The 17,863-nt window shown below is 49.4% G+C and overlaps 1 protein-coding gene across 1 annotated transcript; it reads right to left on the bottom strand.

Annotated features, from left to right (window-relative positions):
- On the bottom strand, positions 1 to 5,465 carry LOC309412257 (CMP-N-acetylneuraminate-beta-galactosamide-alpha-2,3-sialyltransferase 4-like; the record flags this gene model as incomplete). Its single annotated transcript, XM_082009129.1, is given in 10 exon segments — positions 1 to 108; positions 440 to 586; positions 2,052 to 2,171; positions 2,173 to 2,181; positions 2,523 to 2,668; positions 2,671 to 2,714; positions 3,275 to 3,370; positions 4,230 to 4,293; positions 4,925 to 5,052; positions 5,437 to 5,465. Coding segments are annotated over 10 exon segments (891 nt in total).
- Between the last annotated feature and the right edge of the window lie 12,398 nt (positions 5,466 to 17,863).

Raw genomic sequence — 17,863 nt, 5'->3', positions numbered from 1 at the left:
TCAGCAGTTCTGGGCCTGGAAGGAAGGGCTGGCTATGTCAGCAATCACCCCCAACTCGATCATTTTCAGCAGCCTGCTCCCCTCAGCAGTGATATTGTGCTGAAAGAGCTGCAGGGACAAGAGAAGCAAAGTTATAGATGATTCCTTACAGTGCCACTCATCCTGCCCAAAATGCACTGGATCCTGCCCAACCCAACTTTGCCTGCAGGACTTCCACTGCACATGACCCTCATGACCAAGCTAGGACAGAGGAAAACTACCCTGAAGGTGCCAGCATCTGTGCCCAAGCTGCTCTCTGAGAACAAAGCATGTCCCAGCAGGAATTTCCACGGGTAACACCAGCGATAGCTACCAGACCTCTCAGCTGTTTGACTCCCAGCTTTGTTCAGTAGGTTCCCCTATGGAGGACACCTTAGTTTGATGGGGAGGCATTTTTTACCTCTTTTTTCCATGAGCGACCCGTATTGTAATAAAGTATTGGCAGAGCATTGTCGTGGTTGCCAGGGTAACCAAAGGCTGCAATATTGACCTCTTGGCACATATGGAGAGCTAGGTTCAAAGCAATGATTCCCGTGGTGGCATATCTCTGGGAAGGGAAAAGAGAGAACATCTGTTTAGGATTTCAAACTCACACTTTCGCAACACTGACACCAGCAACACCTTTGCAGCTGGGACCAGTAGCTTCTTCCGCACTCAGTATAGCAAAAAATACAGAAATAAAACAGGACAGATGCCTGGACAGCACTCCCAGAACTCAAACAAGGAGCATCTTATGAAAAAGTGCTGCAGAAGGTGCAGGCTCAGGTACATACAACCTCTGGGATGATAAAGCATAGAGCTCCATGGAAATTAAAAAAGCTTCAAATGGATGGAATCAGCATACTTTTTAATACATCCACATCCATGAAGGAGCTTCCACAAGGTCTCTGCATCTGTCTTTTCCGTGTGCCTCTGTGTGTGTATTCCCTGCCGGCAGCCCTTGTGTGATACCTCACTTTTAATCCACGCATTAAATTCCTGTCCCTGGCCTGCGTGCTACAAAACTGCCTTCTGCTCACGTAAAGCTAACATGGCCACGTACAAAATCAAACGCTGCCTTAAAAGCCTTGTGACTGAGCAGCACAGCCACTCTGCTCACGAGCAGCTGAACATGCTCTCTGGTCCCCCAAGCCTAACCGTGCACATCCCACCCCTCGCCTGGATTGTCCCACTTTGCACTTTCCAAACATTTTAGCAGGGAAATGTACTTTTTTTTACAGCATTGCTTCAGTACTTAGGGACTTGGCATCTAATCATAGCCCTAGCCAAGAGTCAGCGCATGACCTTGGACAAGGTTATTTTACCACACCAGGCCTTCAAGCTTCTCCTGCATTTGTTGCAGATTATAAGCATCCTAGCAGTGCCTGGCAGGCTTAAAGTTAATTAAAGATTGCACAGCACCATCACAAAGATCGTCCGGACCAAAGACAAAGTATCGTTAGATTCATTAATGAAATAATCCTCCATTGTGTAGCGAAGGGGAAATCTGTGCTCCAGAAGCAGTGGACATAACAGCCAGCCTCAGGCCAGAGATCTGTGAGAAGCGAGTGTTTCAAGGAATGCCAACCAAAAGTCCTCCCATTTTATGCTAGCTAATTATCAGTAATGGTCTGCAGACAGGGAAAGCATGGGAACACGTACAAAAGGGCTTATATGGTACAGCAGCTCGTCACTAGAGAACCAGGTTTCCTGAGGTCTAGAACAATGGACAGAAATATAACTCTAAAAAGGGGTTTGAATGCAAAATGGCAAGGAGTGGTAGGGCAGATCGGAATGAGAATAACACTGCAGTGCTGTGACAGATGGGGAAAAGTCTTCCTTTTCTGGCTAGGAGCAGGGCTCCAAACCTGAAGCACCATGCTATAGGAAAAGACCACATTTACTAGGGGAAGGGACTAGCTAATCTCCTGAGCAGGTTTCCCTTCCCCTTGCATGGCACTGAAGCAGTAAGGGATGAGGGAAGACACAGAACACTGATGCTCATCTGTTTGCTCTCTAGTATTGCTTCATACCCTACTTGACGCATTCAGCTGCAGCAGTTTGTACATCGCTTCATAGGTGACAAACAGGTTGAGAATACGTAGCAGAGAGACTTTCTCATTCTGCTCCTGGGGGGGCTGGTGCCAAAAGCCCCACCTTTGTCTGCAGGAGAAAGGCACAGAGACACTTAAGGCATGCCCACACACACCAGATAGTGCCATGATAAAGATCCCTGAGTTAGCTGTGGTCTGCTGCTCTGCTGGGTGCTCAGAAGGACTCAGGAGAGTTTGGAGGAACAAAAGATCTTCTGGTCCTTTCCACTCATTCCCATACACCTGTCTCCAATGTGGCTGAGACTGGGGTCTTTCTAATTAGTGAAAAATAAGGTCTCAGGTGCATTATGCAGCTCATTAAATATTTGAAAGATACATGATTAGTAGATCTGTTGAATATATCACTACAAATAACCTGGTTTCAACCTTCCCTCATTAAAGACATCTCACCTTATTCCTTGTTTCTAGCAATACTTCCCTCAGCCAGAGGAAATCCAGGGGCTTGAATGGGACAAACACCATCAGTGTATTATTGTCGTTGTTTTCTAGAGGGTTAGGCAGAGCTGATTCAGGGAAGAAGAGACAGATGTTGGTCTCTCACCTGCATCTTTCTTCTGCTCTTTTACTGGAGCATCATTTAATCTGAGAACCAAAGCCAGAATTTGTCCAGTTTCAGTATCACTTGTTCCCAGCCAGGGAGGAAGCTGTGTTCTGCCAGATACATGACTGGCCACATGAACTCACCTGAGGGAACCAACACACATTATGGCCCAACCCTGCAGTCTGGTTCCACAGTACGGGGCATTTCACACAGACACACCAGTGGTTCCTCCCTTGTAATAACAAAGGCAGACAGAGGTGGCAGACAACCACTATTTTTCAGATAGGGAAGTGAGGCACAGAGAAATTAAATTACTTTCTCAAGTCGGAGTAAAAAGGCATGGAGTCCTGTAACACTGGGACTGCTTGCCACTCCACCAAGCTGGAGATGGTTATCCATCTCCCAGTACAACATCTGTGAACAAGTGATACAAATTCTGGCTCCTGCAGTGCCTGTGCTTGGCCATGAACTGCAAGAAAGTTATTTGATGACTTGAGCTGATGGAACATAAACGTTATGTTTGCCAGGCAAGAAAGTCACTTGCATATGATCACTCCTCAGTCTCTGATTAATTGTTAAGGCTTTAGTAAGGATTCAGTACCTTATGATAATGTGGTGAAAGTCAACCGTTTTCCCAAAGCATTGGCCACAGATGGAGCAACCACTGCCAACCACAATGCACCTTTGGCACCATAAGCTGGCAAAATAATAGATTGCAAGACAGTAAGTCCTTCTCTGACAAGTGTCTCCACTGGGTTAGATCAGCATCCCCAGAGGGCCTTTTCTATGTTCCCAGGTAACTCCTGGGGTGGCATCAGAGGAGCAAAACCCTGACTAGTAGGATTCCAGCTACATCCTAGACAGATAGGTCTTAACTTACTGACCATAAGGCACTCAGTGCCATCAACATACCAGTAAAATTGTCAGGGATCTCTAGTTAGCCAGAGGACACAAGACACTGAAAAAATGGAGAGAAAGTCAAGTGTGGATACCCAGCAGACCAGTAACTAGGAGGCTGAACCTCTGCTTGAGGTATGTTGTGTACTGTGGAGAGGAAGAATGAGAGGCCACAGAATAATTCCTCTAATGAATTAGAAGAAAGAAGGGCCCAAATGAAAGCATTTGCTAACAGCTGTCACAGGCTACTTTGTTTTCTGCTCTCCCTGAATGTGGGTAGGAAGAACGGAGGGAGGTATCCAACTTTCCAAGTCCTAGACTGTCACACTTGGGATGGAGTTAGAGCAAGAGAAAATATACAGAGTGGGGCAATACTGAGAACAGAGATCAGGGTATGACAGAAGTTAAAGGGAGGGAGCTGGGATATAGCAGCTTAAGTTCATCAGTATGAGAGCTGCTTGAAAGGGCATGTTTAAAAGGGAGGGAAAGAGAAACCTACTGAGAGAGGAGATGAACAGTGACAGGAGAGGCAGAGAGGGCTGTGAAGTTGAGCACTAAGAGAGAGAACTTTGAATAGCGGCAGAAACCAGTGCTCTCAACCCATCACTCCCCTCACACGCCTGCTCCCCCAACACCCATCTCCAGCCCGGCCTTCGTACCAGACAAAGGATCCAGGCAACTGCTGCTGTGGAAGAAGCTGCAACATGGTAAAAGCAGAGAGAACTGGAAGACAAGAAGTTGAAGGGTCATCTTCAGGGAAGAAATGTGGCCCCATCACTGCCAACAGGCCAACTCTCCTTTTTCTTCTGCTCTAAAAAGATAGGCTTCCTCCTTTTGTAAAATGCCAGGACACTTTACATGGGAGAGCCTGCTCAAACACCACTCTTGTCACATCCACCTGCCCAACCCTGTCCAAACTGAGGCATTTTTCCACATAAAAGGCATGCATTTTATGACCAGCACTACCAGCAACTGAAGCTGCTCTGTAGTACCTCACACTGAAAAAGGCAAAAGGCATGACCCACTCAGTATTTTTTCTCCATTGGTATTTGGTAACTTCCACAATGGCTCTTGCTTCATCCACAGGAACATTGTTGTCAGCCTTCCCCTTTCCATCCCTCCTGGCACAGCTACAGCCTGGAATTAAAGCACTCCCTCCTTCCTCCATCACCACCATCATGAACTATAACTTTTTCTCAAAAGCATGCCATCCAGTCAGTCCAGATCTCCCCTGGTGCCCAGCTGTATTTCCATCTCCTCTGCAGCACTCAAGGCTGCCCCCAAAACAGGGGCTCACCAGCTACACAATGTCCATCCAAGACACGGCAACACTGAGGGAAGAGCATTGCAATACCTGAGCTCTGCAGCCCGAAAGGCAGTTTATGGAACAACAGAACTTTTTCAAGCTCTCTTCTAAAAGGTCTGTCCATGAGTGAGTATAAGGACTTGCTGGTCAGGAAAGGCTTCCAGTGAGATTCAAACCTACCAAGAGAGATTCAGAGAGGCAGCAGTTTAGGGATGAGTGGAGCAGTCATAGCAGTATGAGACACAAGGACTAGGGCAGCTGAATCAGGCTGCATAATGAAGAGCTTTGGAAAGCTACTGAGCTATCCTGAAGTACTGCCCAGAAATGACCCACATCTTTTAAAGACAGTCCTTACTGCTGTTTCTAATCCACCTTCTCAGCAGCAGTGACAGCAAAATCACATTTCCCTCCAGTTCTGGCCCCCCAGTTCCTCTCCCTTTACAGTCACTCCTCTTTGTGTACATGTTTGGGGAATCCTTATCCATCCTTGCATTGCTTAGCCACAACAGGAGAGAGGGGCAGAATTCCAGGTAGGTTTCCAGTTTCATCTATTCATTCACCTCATGACAAAGCTCTTGACAAAGCTCATGACACCCATGACAAAGCCTTGCTGCACACTGATCAGTTCAACAGCACATCTTTTCCTCTCTGTCCTTCAGAGGACATTTTATGCACGCATCTGTATTGCAACATTCTGCTGGCCTCTTGACTCACTTGTAATGGTGTCAAGATGCCATTGTGCAACAGTTAGCTGAACTTATCTCTATTTCCCTTCCTGCATATCTGCACACAAACCCTAGGCTGTCAGTCTCTACCCATCAGCAGCCATTGAGACAGTGATTCATCTCTCAACAAAATTCCCTAAACAAATGAGACATGGCTAACAAACCTTCCAAGAAAAGGCTTACTCCACACAAAGCATCTCTGGCAAACACCAAGATGCTTCCTGTGAAAGAAACAAGGCTCATTTCCTACTAGCCCTTCCTAAAGGCTCTCAGACTGTGGTCTGAGAATCAGTGATAGTTCAGGAGGTCTCTTAAAGAGGTCTACAAATATATGGTTGTGAGCTCCTGACCATGTTGTCCTGTCTCCCAGCTCCTGACCATTTCTGTCCCATGAACGGCACTCCCCACCCCCCAAGAGCACATAAAGGTCTCCTTTACATAAAGGAGTTTAGGTGGAAACAGATCTCTGGAGAACTAATGCCAAAGTTATGTCAAGGACCTTGAACAGCTTGAGTTTTAAACAATCAGGTAAGCCTCATTCATTCCTCCAGGCAGAGACAGGCAATGAATAGCACTGTGGGATGTCCCCAAGGCACTCTGGAAGTGACCATCAGCACCAGGGGATCTCTGCTGCGGTCTCGCTAAGGCACCTCCAGGCTCACTGACACTGTTTCATCCTGCTCCTTTTCTGTCTGCCCTGCCCGCAAGTCACTGCCAGGCAGAACGCAGTCCTCCAAGTCCTCAGGGAGTCATATTATTGGGTGAGCTGGTTCTCAACCAGGTTTTATCTTGGGAGGGTAGTTGCCTCTTTTTTCAACAGTAATGAATTGTCCTTTACCTCTAACCCAGACCACAGTAGCAGTGAGCCCAGAAAAGGGAAGAAAAGGTAACTTACTCAACATGACTTTCATGTGAGCTCATCACGACTTTCATGTGAGCTCATCACAGGGCAGTACGGGCTCTGCACACACAGACCTACAGATGGCTATGGAGAGGCTGACACAGGCGCAGCAGCCGCACAGCCACAGCACTCAGCCAAGACCACCCCACTGCAGAGCCCACAGGACCTCTCCCCGCTGAGAGCATCTCCCAAGCCCCTGCAGCCACCAGACCTGCAGATGAGCAGACCCTGTTCCAGAGTTTGGAGCCTCCAAGTGGCTGTATTTGAGTTAGCCCCTTGCTAGATGAAATTAAACGGGGCCTTCTGGGGATGAACCCTAGTAACTGCAGCATCTTTTTCCCCAGCAGCTAAGGACACTCACTTACAAGCTCAAGCCTCACAGCGCTCCAGCAATCACTCACATCAGTCTGTAAATGACACAGTGACGGTGCAGAGTGCGGAGGGGACTGACCATGGCACTCCCTGAGCTGGAACAGCCCTCGGCCCCTCAGCACGCTCCCCTGGGGGCTGGCCTGGCCACAAAGCCTACCTCCCCTTCCCTGGTGCCCACAGCCCTCCTGGCCATGCCCGCTGCTGGGGTGAGCTGTGGAGTCCCACATCGACAGCACGGGCTCCCTTGCTCCTTTCTCCTCATAGCTGTCAGCTGGCTGTGTTGGGAGCACGCACACATCCCCCCCATCTCAGTCTGCAGAGACACCTTAGGCTGCAGGTGTCTGATTTACAGGAACACATCTCCTCTCTCCCCTCTTCTGTCACTTCCCATTTTGGGGGTCTCTCTGGTGAAGACATCACTGGCCAGGAGGGCCTCTCCTTCTGTACAGCCCCAGCTCAGCAAGGCATGGGGACGCAGAGGTGAGTGCTGCCTGGGAGAGAGCAGGACTCAGCATGCATTGAGGTTTTCTTACCACACAGAATGAGATCACCAGCTTTTTGCACTGGAAGAAGGCAAAGAGGAGTCTCCCCACTAAAGATCTGGCATTCATGCTGTCCCTGTGCGCATCCTGCAAAACAGCGGAGATGATACCTGTCAAAAACAGGGCTGATACGCTTTCACCTGGCACTTTTGCAGGGACAGGCTGGGTGCCCGTCCCACAAGCCTAGACTTCCCAATGCCATGTCTCCATCCCTACAGTGTTGGTCCCCCCACCCATGCTCCGTCTGCTGCCCCATAAGACCCCCAGGCACAGAGAAGGGTGGCTGTGTTGGGCAAAGCCCTTCTCTCACTGTTCTGCTGGGTGCTCCGGTTGGTCGAGGCAGTAGTTAAGCACTCAAACCCCCTGCCACCATAGGCAGGTCCCACCCATACCCTCAGCCCCAGACGCAGGCTCTGAACCAGAAACAGTGACCAGGATCGGTGCAGCTCATTCCACCACCTGCACAGGACCCATGGTCACAGCTAGGGTGTGTAAGCACTGGAGGCACCTAACCGCTTTCCCAGGGATGTTTCCTTCTCACAGCCCCACAATTTGTTCCTCCAACAAGGGAAAAAGAGAGCCCACAAAGCACTGCTTTGACTGCCAAGCAATAAAGTCCTGTGATCAATCCTGGTAAGCCATGGAGTTTGTAGCATTTAGGTGCCTGAGTTTGACTGACAGCCTTAATTATATAGGGACAGCATCACAGCTCAAAGAGACAATTGCTGGTTCAGGCTGGTGAAAAACAGGAATAATATGCTCCTCTCTTAGAGGGATGGTGCAGAAAGTGAGAGCTCAGTTTACCCATCTGATGTTGATCATCTAATTATCCTCAACGAGCTAGATACAAGTCCCAGCTCAGCAGGGGGAAGTGCTCCGCAATGATCTCAGTCCACCCTCTTCCCCTTACACCCTGGCCTGGAAAAAGACCTTTGCAAGGCTGATTAATCCAGGCTGAGATCCTTCTGCTCACTGCCACACAGCTGCAGCACCACTGCCCTCTGAAACCCAGGGCTGGGTGTCAGAGCAGCAATTTCTGTACTTGCAACTTCCCATCCCTCTCATCATCCCCTGGAGTTAATACCAGCCTGGCAGACGTAGGAGTTTACTGCTGCTTTCTGCTGCTGTGCTTTCCCAGGGGCAAGCTAAAGCCAAGAGAGGGAGAGCAGGTACAAGGAGTCCCATAATCAAATACAGCAACAGTTTGCTCTTAAGCGAAGGAAAGAGGCAGGGCCAAGGTAGGTAGAAGATCCTGTTTCCTCCTTATTCTCAAGACACCATCATCTGAAACCAAGCCATTGCATCTGTCCTGCACGCAGATTGGAGCAGGAGCTGTAGGAGGTGGAGGACAAGTAGTTTGAGAAAAGGTGTCTTGTTGCTTGGCAGAAATGCAACTGGGTTTCTTCACGCAGCCAGGGCTTTCACTGACATCTCCCTCCTTGCATTGAGCAAAACAGTCCCAAAAGCCTGCGTGCATATATGCACTTGTTCATGGAAAATGCATCCTGGCTGCCAAAGGGCTTCATTTACCCATTTCTACTTCTCTCAAGCCTTTTAGGATTCTTTTCACAGAGGCTCTTTCTTTTCCTGTGTGATTTTTTTTTCCCCTTCCCTTTTAATTAAAGTATTTGTCTCCACAGCAGGAAATGTAAACTGTGCAGCAGGCAATCTTGATATATATTTTAAAAGAGGAAAAATTATTTAGCAAAGCTATTATCTTCAGATATGCACAGAAGCAATCACTAGCCCTGTTCCTAGAAGCTGAAAAATCAAAGGGAAAAGAGGGATGTTACTCTTTTAAAAACTAGAAAAAAGTGATGAACAAGTTTTTAACGCTGTGCCTGGAAAGGAAGGGTCAGATTTTTGGGAAAAGAGAACACAACATTCCTTACCAAAAGCAGTTTTTTCCCTAAGAAACTCCCAAGAACTGATGAGTAGCTGAACTATTCTGAAAATCCGCTGCTCAGTATTATCACCGAAGAAGGGCTGGCTGCTAAGCACTAGTGAAAACCTTGTTTTGTATAAGTTTAACTGGGAGCTGAGTGCTGCTGAAGATGTGGTCTGGGTTGTGTGTGCTGACTATATCCTGGGATTGGAAATCAGCCCTTAGTGCCTGTGCCGTATGCTGTCCGTGGCTGCACAGGTGATCGAGTGGAAGAAGCCAATTTACTACTCCATGCCGCAGTTTCCCCACTTGCAAAAAGGAGATCATCGTAGTTCAGGCTACAAACCTAAAATCACTGGCATAGAGCAGCTACGATGGGTCACTGCAGCAGACCAAGAATAACACAAAAATGCCTGAAGAGATGAGGTACTCTCCATTCTTCAGAGAGCAATTGATTAGTTGAGCTATACTACGATTTTTGTCCATCAGAGATTGCAAACTTGAAAAAGAAAGGCCTAGAAAATGAGAGTGTATATTGCTGATTCTCTTTCCCTCTTCCCACACCACTCTCAGCCTCTGCCTCCCTGCTCCAGAAAAAAAAAAAATCAACTTCTCTAAATATTGTTTCTCTGACATCAGCCCAGCAGGAGAGGCAGAAATCAAATTATAACCACTGAAATAACCATCAGCGCTTAGTGCCAGGAGGGTGGGTGGAGACACTGGAACATTTTGCTTTAGGTTTCAAAAAAAATAATCTATCTTTATTAAAATAAACAAGTGCAAAAGAAGAAACAGAAAGAAAATCAATCAGCTGCATTTATAACAGGGAGATATCAAGCAAAGTGTGCTCCATCCAAGAAGACAGACGAGAGCTGCAGGAACTAGACCCCCTCTGTCCTTCTCCTCTCTTGGAAGAGGTTTTTTCCTCTCCTCTCCTGATTCTGTGCTTTCTCTCCTGGATATATATCTTGTTGCTTATGGCAAACTCCTAGAGAGAACTTTTCCCTACACGGACAACAGCAGGAGGAAAAGCAAAAACATCCACCTTGTGTCCACCAGACAATTCAGGACAACCTCTGAGAAGGGGATCACACTGTTTTAGATATCTACAGGATCTGGCAATAATTTGGGGAGAACTTGCTGGGTTTATATCTCTTCAGTTCCTTGTAGATAAGGACAGATAAATACCAGGATTATCACATCCAGATATTTTTACAGAGTTTCTCTCCTGCAGGGATTATTTCAGGAAAAAACATGTTCTATATGCAAATGCTGTTGCAGCCTTTCTGTTCATCTCTACAGCTCTCCCTGGTTTTTGACTAGAGGATCGGTAACTTCAGGAACCAGCAAGCTAACAAATTTGCTCGCTCTCTTACAAAACCCAGCTGCCAGCCAGCAGGATATTATCATGCAAGACCTGCACCAGGGCTTGATTCTGAGCAGTGTGTACTTGAAGACCATTTCTCTGCCTGTTTGAGCTCAGGAGGTGAAGCCAGATGACATGGAAGCAGCGGGGTCTGAGCGAGCCCGGGGCACGGGCAGCTTTCCTCAGTGCACCCAGGCAGATGCATTTGGGGCACATTGGCTTGCAGGTGCTTGCCCAGCTTAGCCCTAGACCTGTCTTGCTGCCTGGCTAAGCACAGCCGGTCTCTTTGGGGAAGGTTTGTTTGGGCCTATGCAGAGAGGGGAATGGTCTCAGGCATGCCAAGACCAGGGACCGTCCCACGTCCAGCGGTGAGGAACCACTGCACAAAGCATCCACCGTGCATCTTGGAAGATGCCAGCTCACGAACACACGCCCAGGCCCACGCTGCACCACGAGATGTACTTGTGTCTCCTCCAGCCCCAAGGAGACGGGGCGACCCTGCAGCAGCAGCCAGCAGCTCGGACTCAAGGCTTTGCCCTGGTTGACAGCAGAGCACTGGGCATCGCCAAACCCCCCTCCACACCTTGTCCCTGGAAAAGCCACTGCACCTGCAGCAGCTTCGCCTCCATGGAGGGGTTAAAAATCCAGTTGAGCTGCACAGGAGGCTGAGGCGGTTTTGCGCTCCTGCAGTGCCATCATGTGCTTTAGGTACGCACTGCAGAGACACTCCTGGCTGGCAAAACTTGAAGGGAACAAGGAGGCAGAGGAACTGGTGAGCAAAACCTCAGTGTCCCTGGGTGTCCCTGGGGGTACCATGTCCCAGCTCCCTGCACTGACCACCCAGGAGTGGGAAGTCCTGCAGCCACCACCGCCACACACATGCCGGGCTGCAGGGCAGCCCTGCGCCATGATGCTCTCTGGGCGACCAAATGTTTCAGCGGTCTTGACATCCTTCAGCACAGGACTGAAATCAGTCCCATATCCTTACAGGGCTGTTGAAGGCTACAGATGTCTCAGAGGGAAATAGCAAAAGATGCCCCAGCAAAGGAGCCATGGAGTGGAAAATGGGGGATTTTGCCCTCTATTTCACCTGGAAAATTCCCCATCCTGGAGATTTCCCAGCAGGCCCTTCTTGCTGCTTAATAAACCTTGCTCCAGGCACGGCAGGTCCTCAGCTCCCGTCAGCGGGCGCTGTGCCACGTTGTTAAGCAAATCCATGGGAAAGAGTGCTCATTAACAACGCCAGCAAACAGCATCACGATGCCCTGACAGCACCTATGGTGACAGCTGCAAAGTGCCTCAATCAGCGATGGCAGCAGCGACTGGTAAGCGCAACATGGTCTTCTGCCACCTGGGGGGACCTGGGAAGCAGACGTCCAGCAGCAGAGCTGGGGACAGAGGAGCCTTGCACCGTGCACGGGGTGAGGAGGGCAGGGAACATGGCTGGCAGCACTCGGGGCCGCTGATGACATTGCATTCCCTTTGCGTGCTGCTGTCTGGCTCTGTGGTGGGAAAAGGCACCTTAGGATGCTGCAGCCATGTCTCTTGGGAGCCAGACTGTGTGCATCTCCTTTGCAGTCAGTGTGGGTCCTGCCCCTCCAATGTCATTGCATGGCCTGTTGCCTCTTCCCGTTCCCCTAGTCCCCTCCAAGGCACGACTCCAAGTGAAACCCTCCTTCAGCCCTCATGTTTTCTCCCACTGCTCTGACACCAGCTTTCCACCCCAAAGCTTTGGCAATTCATCCTGTCCTCTGCAGCTCCGGCCTCAGACAAGCAGCAAGATCTGCAAGCAAGCCCTGGAGCCCAAGCAAGCCCTAGCCTATTCTGCAAGGAAAAAATTAGCTATTGCCTGGGAAAAATGAGCGATTGCAAGGGGAAAATGAGCTAATGCAAGAAAACCCCAACCATTTGGGGCAGAAGCCCTGCAGGGCAGGTAGAAGAGGATGGATCCACACGTCTCAGCCCTGGGGTATGTACACGCTTTCCCACATCTCCATGGCTTGTGGTCCAGCCTGACACAAGCAGAGAGGAAGCTGTGCACATCACGAGGCCCCGGTTTTGCCTCCAGTGCCCCCAGTTCTGGAGCCCAAAGCCTTTGCAGCCCTCCCTGACTGCCTGCCTGCACCATGTCCTGGGGCAGAGACTGTCCTAGCGAGCACTAAGTCCCCAGGAGGACAGACCAGGAGGGAATGGCTGCAGAGCAATGAGAGGAAAAGCCTTTCAGAGCTCATTCTGCTTGTGCCTCATGAAGGAGGCTGCAGCTGGGCCCAGACCTGCACGCGCGGGGCTGAAAAGCAGATGCTGTGAGAGCACCACTGCAGGGACAGACACGGTGGCAGCACGGGGCACTCCTGGCTTCATGGCCCTTGTTTCTGGCTCTTGCACGCACCGAGAAAATAAAAATAAAACAAATAAAAGTAAACAAATTTTAAAAAGCACCAGAGGGGAGGAAAGCGTAGCGTTCTGATGGCAGCCAGGCTGCACAACGTGGGCACGCCGCTGGCTAGCCGCACCCGGGCTCCGGGTTGTGAAACCAACTGCTAAAGTAGCCATGGCCTGAAATAGCTCTTGGGGTGTGGAGAGGAGGACGGTAGGGCCTGGTGCCCGGTGAGGGCAGGCGGCAGCTCGCAGCGTGCCGGGCCTCCTCCTCAGCCCGCTGCTTACTCCTCCTGCCCTGCCAGGCCGGGCAGCCATGCGGAAGGGGTCCCCTGCCAAACACAGGCCTGCCCTGTCCCCCCGCATGGCGGAGGCCAGCCCGGTGCTGCCAGCTCCGCTCTGCCGATCCCTGCCTTCACCCTCCCCGCAGCAATGGCCCCCGGGGCTGCTCACAGGGAGGGGTTTGCATTCGAGTCGTGTCCCCCCCCCAGCATGCTGCAGGGCGACCTGCAGCAGTTTTAACACTTCAGCGCTAGAAGGGGACCATGTCGTTCTTTGCCACCCAGCTCGCGTCCAGGTGGCCTTAGTCATGGTGGCCTTTGTGTCCCCAGAGCCACAGCCCCCCAGGCCTGTCACAGCTGTGAGGCACCAAGCGCCCGGCAGCCCCCACAAGCCCGGCAGCCATTTTTAGCCCCATACCATGCAGGCCTGTCCCCATTTCCCTGCCCTCATCGGGCACTGCAGACCACGGGGGGATGAGCCGGGACCACCGCCATTGCTTGGATCACAGCCCTGCCCCTCTGCCATGGGCCCCCCGCACATTCCCTGGCCTGGGGGATGAAATCCCCGGAGCTCATGAAACTGGCCCACAGAGGCAGGCGGCTGGGGGGGTGTTTTTCTGAGAAGCTGCTTTTTCAGGCTGTGTACCTGCCGCAGCCTCAGCGAGGGGCTCCCTGGCGAGGGGAGCGTAAAGGGGTCAGTCGCTGCCCCACCGCAACGCCCGGTGGAGAAGAGGAGGGGTGGGCTGGGATGGGGAACCATGTTCCCCTGGAGAAACTCAGCCAAAAACCTTCCTCTGTCAGTTTTTTTTTCACAGAAATTTTGACTTTTTGATCCAACTAACGAGAAACCAAGCTATTTAGGCTGAAAAGTGCTATAAGTAGCTTTGGCGATGCTCCCACCTCAGTGCCCAATATATTCCTGGTTCCCTCTCATGCTGCAGCTCTCTATCTGGACTACCTTCACCGCAATACGTGGTTTTGGCTGGCCATGTTCAGTTGTTACTTTTTAATGGAAAAAAAAAGATAATTTGGGAGAAAGTGGGTTCTTTGCAATCAAATAACAAAATAAAGGATCTGCCCCAACCAGACTCTGACAAAAATTTCTACTCAGAGGAAATTTATGCCAGTGTAAATGGATGAAAAAAGTTATTAGAGTGGAATCATAATATTTTACATTCATTTTATAGTGGTTTAAATGACAGCAAAAACATAAGCAAAATGAGGGGCATTCATACATTTCATTTCTTCCCTCTTTGCATGTCCTTACCTTTCCTAGCCTGATCCATCTGGAGGAAGGTTTCCAGCCAGGCATGCCTGGCAAGGAGTCAAGGGCAGAGGGACACTCTCAGACCAGTGTCCAGGGCTGGTTTTGGGTAATAAGGGAGAAAGAAAAGCAAGATCTATTTAACCTCACGCTCTTTTTTAAGGCTTTATAGAAAAGCAGTGTGGTGGAGAGGACTCTGACACTGTTCATCCCACGAACACCCTTAGCGTGTGCCTTCTATCACTGCAAGCCAAAAACTTCCTACAGCCAACTATTCTCTCGATCCCTCCTCTACTTAAGCATATGTTTAATTTGAAATCACGTTGACAACGGTAGGACGCAAGTAGTTTTGCTTAGATGCTCTCCTGATGTGGGTGTCTAGATACTGATCAGCCCTATCCCTTTTCCTTCCCCCACTTTGAGTCACACTTCCCAATTTTTTTGCTGGTGGTGGTGTCTATTTTAATAGATGGTAAAGAGATGCCACTTCAGACTTACTATGCTGCAATCAGCAGCCACCTAGCTAGGAGCTGCTGGATTGCTGCTTTCTAATTACCTCTTGAATACCCAGGAAACCTGCAGCCGGGAACAGAGGGAACAGGCTGGTTTTCAGGTTCTCCCCATGCTTGGAAAGGAGGCAGGCAGCTCCGTGCCTGCTCAGCATCCACTACTCCTGCAAGGGCCAAGCCTGTTGCAATGTTTTGGCCCAGAGGCAGAGAAAAATCGTCTTTGATTAGAGATAAGCAAGATGTTTTCCATGCAAAACTTCCACGGCGATATTAGATAGGATCAATGGCGCAAACTTCTCTTTAAACACCATCGGCAGAAGACAGAGATCCAGAGTTAACAGGGAAATAAGCTGTCTGACATGAAAGTACTGTCCTTTGATTTCATCTTATCCCTGCGCCAAAGCGACCAGCCCCTAGGAGCACAATGTGCTTTGGTGCGTACGGAAACATCCTTCTGCGGTTTGGAGACTTTGCGCCGGAGCTGGGGGAAACCCTGTTTTTCCCTAGAGCAGACCCATGCCGGTGGGAGGGGGAGAGGTCTGAAGCAGCAGTTTGCCATCCCGTACCAGCTCCCAGCGGTGATGGGCACTGCTCCTAATCGTACTGACCCCTCTTTGAAAGCAGGTTAAGCCCTTCCTGTTCAAGTGGGAGCTTTTGTTTTGCATATTTACACAGGATGTCTGCAGGAGGGCTAAAACAAATCACCAGCGCAGACAGAGCTTGAGGGCTCTGCCAGATATCTCCTGGTAAATTGAGCTAAGATGCTGCATGACCCTCGCTATCTGCTGGACACTGCCATCCCACCACAACCAGCTGATCCCACCGCGAACGTCTGCTGGAGCCCTCGCTCCCCACACGCTGCCAGGAGAGGCAGAGGAGGAAGCACGAAGGCACCGCATGCGAGCTGCCAGCCACCCACTTGCGTCTGCCAAACTTCCCAGCGCGCTCCCCCAGCCCAGATGAATAGTGTAGGTTTGGTCACGCCACTGAGGAGCGTCACCGCTTCAAATCATAAGACCGACTTAAAAATAATAAATGGTGATAAGTGAAAAATGCTCGCTTCCTCTTCGTTTCCCCAGGGCTTAGGAGGGTTTTGCAAGCCTTTAGAACTCCGGTTTTCCAATTTTTCTGTGATGGCTAGAAGTTTGTATCTGCTTTAGTGAAACCTTATGAATCTCTTGTAATTAAAAGGTCCCAAGAACAGGACTTAGGAGTTAATCAAACAAAAAAATCCAAATATCACTGTACTTGCAATAAAGCCCACCAGAACAGGCTACAGTAAGAGGGCCTCTTTAGTCAGGCAGTTTGCTTGCCTGTGTATTTACAGGATTTACTGAGGTGCAAGAGTAATGGATATAAATTGACATGGGGACAGGGATGTGTTTTTTAAGTTCTGTAAGTAATTCATATAACTTCAGCAGAGGGGCTTGCTTTCTGTGCCATCCCCTTTCCACTGCAGCTGCATCAGCTGAATCGGTGGCTGCCACCAGCATCACCTACTGCATTTGCAAACAGACCATAATACAGGTGAGGGCTCTGCCTGCCCTCCAAGCTCACAGCTGTAGGTACCAGAGGCACAAGGTATCCGTGGGCACATGCAAGCTGACATGCCCTGTGCAGTCAGACTGTTCACTGCAGACTTACCAATTCTGGTCTCCATTAGCCCAGGCATCTCTATGCCACTCCCTGTTTTGTGAGCCAAACATGTCCAAGGGATGGGAGGTGAAGAGAGGATGATTTTTCACTGTCTTTTTAATGCAAGAACTGGGAACATTGAGTTACATTAGTAGGTGCTATGCTGAAAACAAAATAAGATATACAGCTTCACACAGGAGAACTATGGGACTGTTTGAGTGAAGACTTGGTGGATGCTCAAAGTTAGCATAACTTTAAAAAATAATTAGGCAAGCTTGTGGAAGAAAATTCCAGTTGGAGCTAGAAACCCCAAAGATCTCCCTGCGCTGCAGATGCTGGAGGCTGCTAGAAAAATAGCACTATATGATTGACCTATTCCTATACATTTCCCAAAGCACACACTGTTGGTCACTGCTGGAGACAGAAGACTTGGCTGGATGCTTTTGTGCTCTGACCTAGCCTGGTCATTCTTTTTCCTTATTTATACCAGTGTATCAACATTTGAGAGAGGCAAGATCTGTGCCATTGAGAAGCTGTTTTCCTGTTTTCCGAAAAAAATCCTCCTCTGAAGGTTGAGTCTCATCAGGAATCAGTGGTGGGACCTTAGGATGGCAAGTCAAGGGTCCAATGACTGTCTGAGCAGCAACATCCCCAAAACAACTATCAGGGCTTTATTAATAGACAGCACTGTCAGGTAGCTTGGATGGAAAAACACATTCCTGCTATCGGCTCCAAAGGCTCAGCCTGGCAAAGAGTGTGACTGCATATTGTGAGTGTCTGTTTCCTTTTCTTTGTTTCTTTGTTGTCTTTTTTAAACAATCTGCTAATTCATCATTAAGAAATTAAATATTTTATAGCTGCTGTGATGCTGATGACAGGTGCCAGATTGATTGGTTCTGGCAGAGGAAATTTGCTGCTCATTTCTTCCCTTTGCAGCAATAAGTTATGTGTACAGGGGTAGAAAGAGGGAAGAGCTGAAGTCTCCAAGCTGTCCAGATCTGACCCAATAAAGAGTTTAAAAATAGGTACAATCTGGAAACATTTTGGTGCCAACAACAATAAAAACAAAAAAAGCCCAGCTAGAGTGGCTGCATTTGCTAGTCCTTTACGCAGCGGGTGGAAGGAGAGCGT

The sequence above is a fragment of the Phaethon aethereus genome (genome assembly GCF_964289735.1).
Source record: "Phaethon aethereus genome assembly, chromosome: 20".
NCBI classification, from domain to species: domain Eukaryota; kingdom Metazoa; phylum Chordata; class Aves; order Phaethontiformes; family Phaethontidae; genus Phaethon; species Phaethon aethereus.
This window is presented reverse-complemented; position numbering and strand designations above follow the sequence as displayed.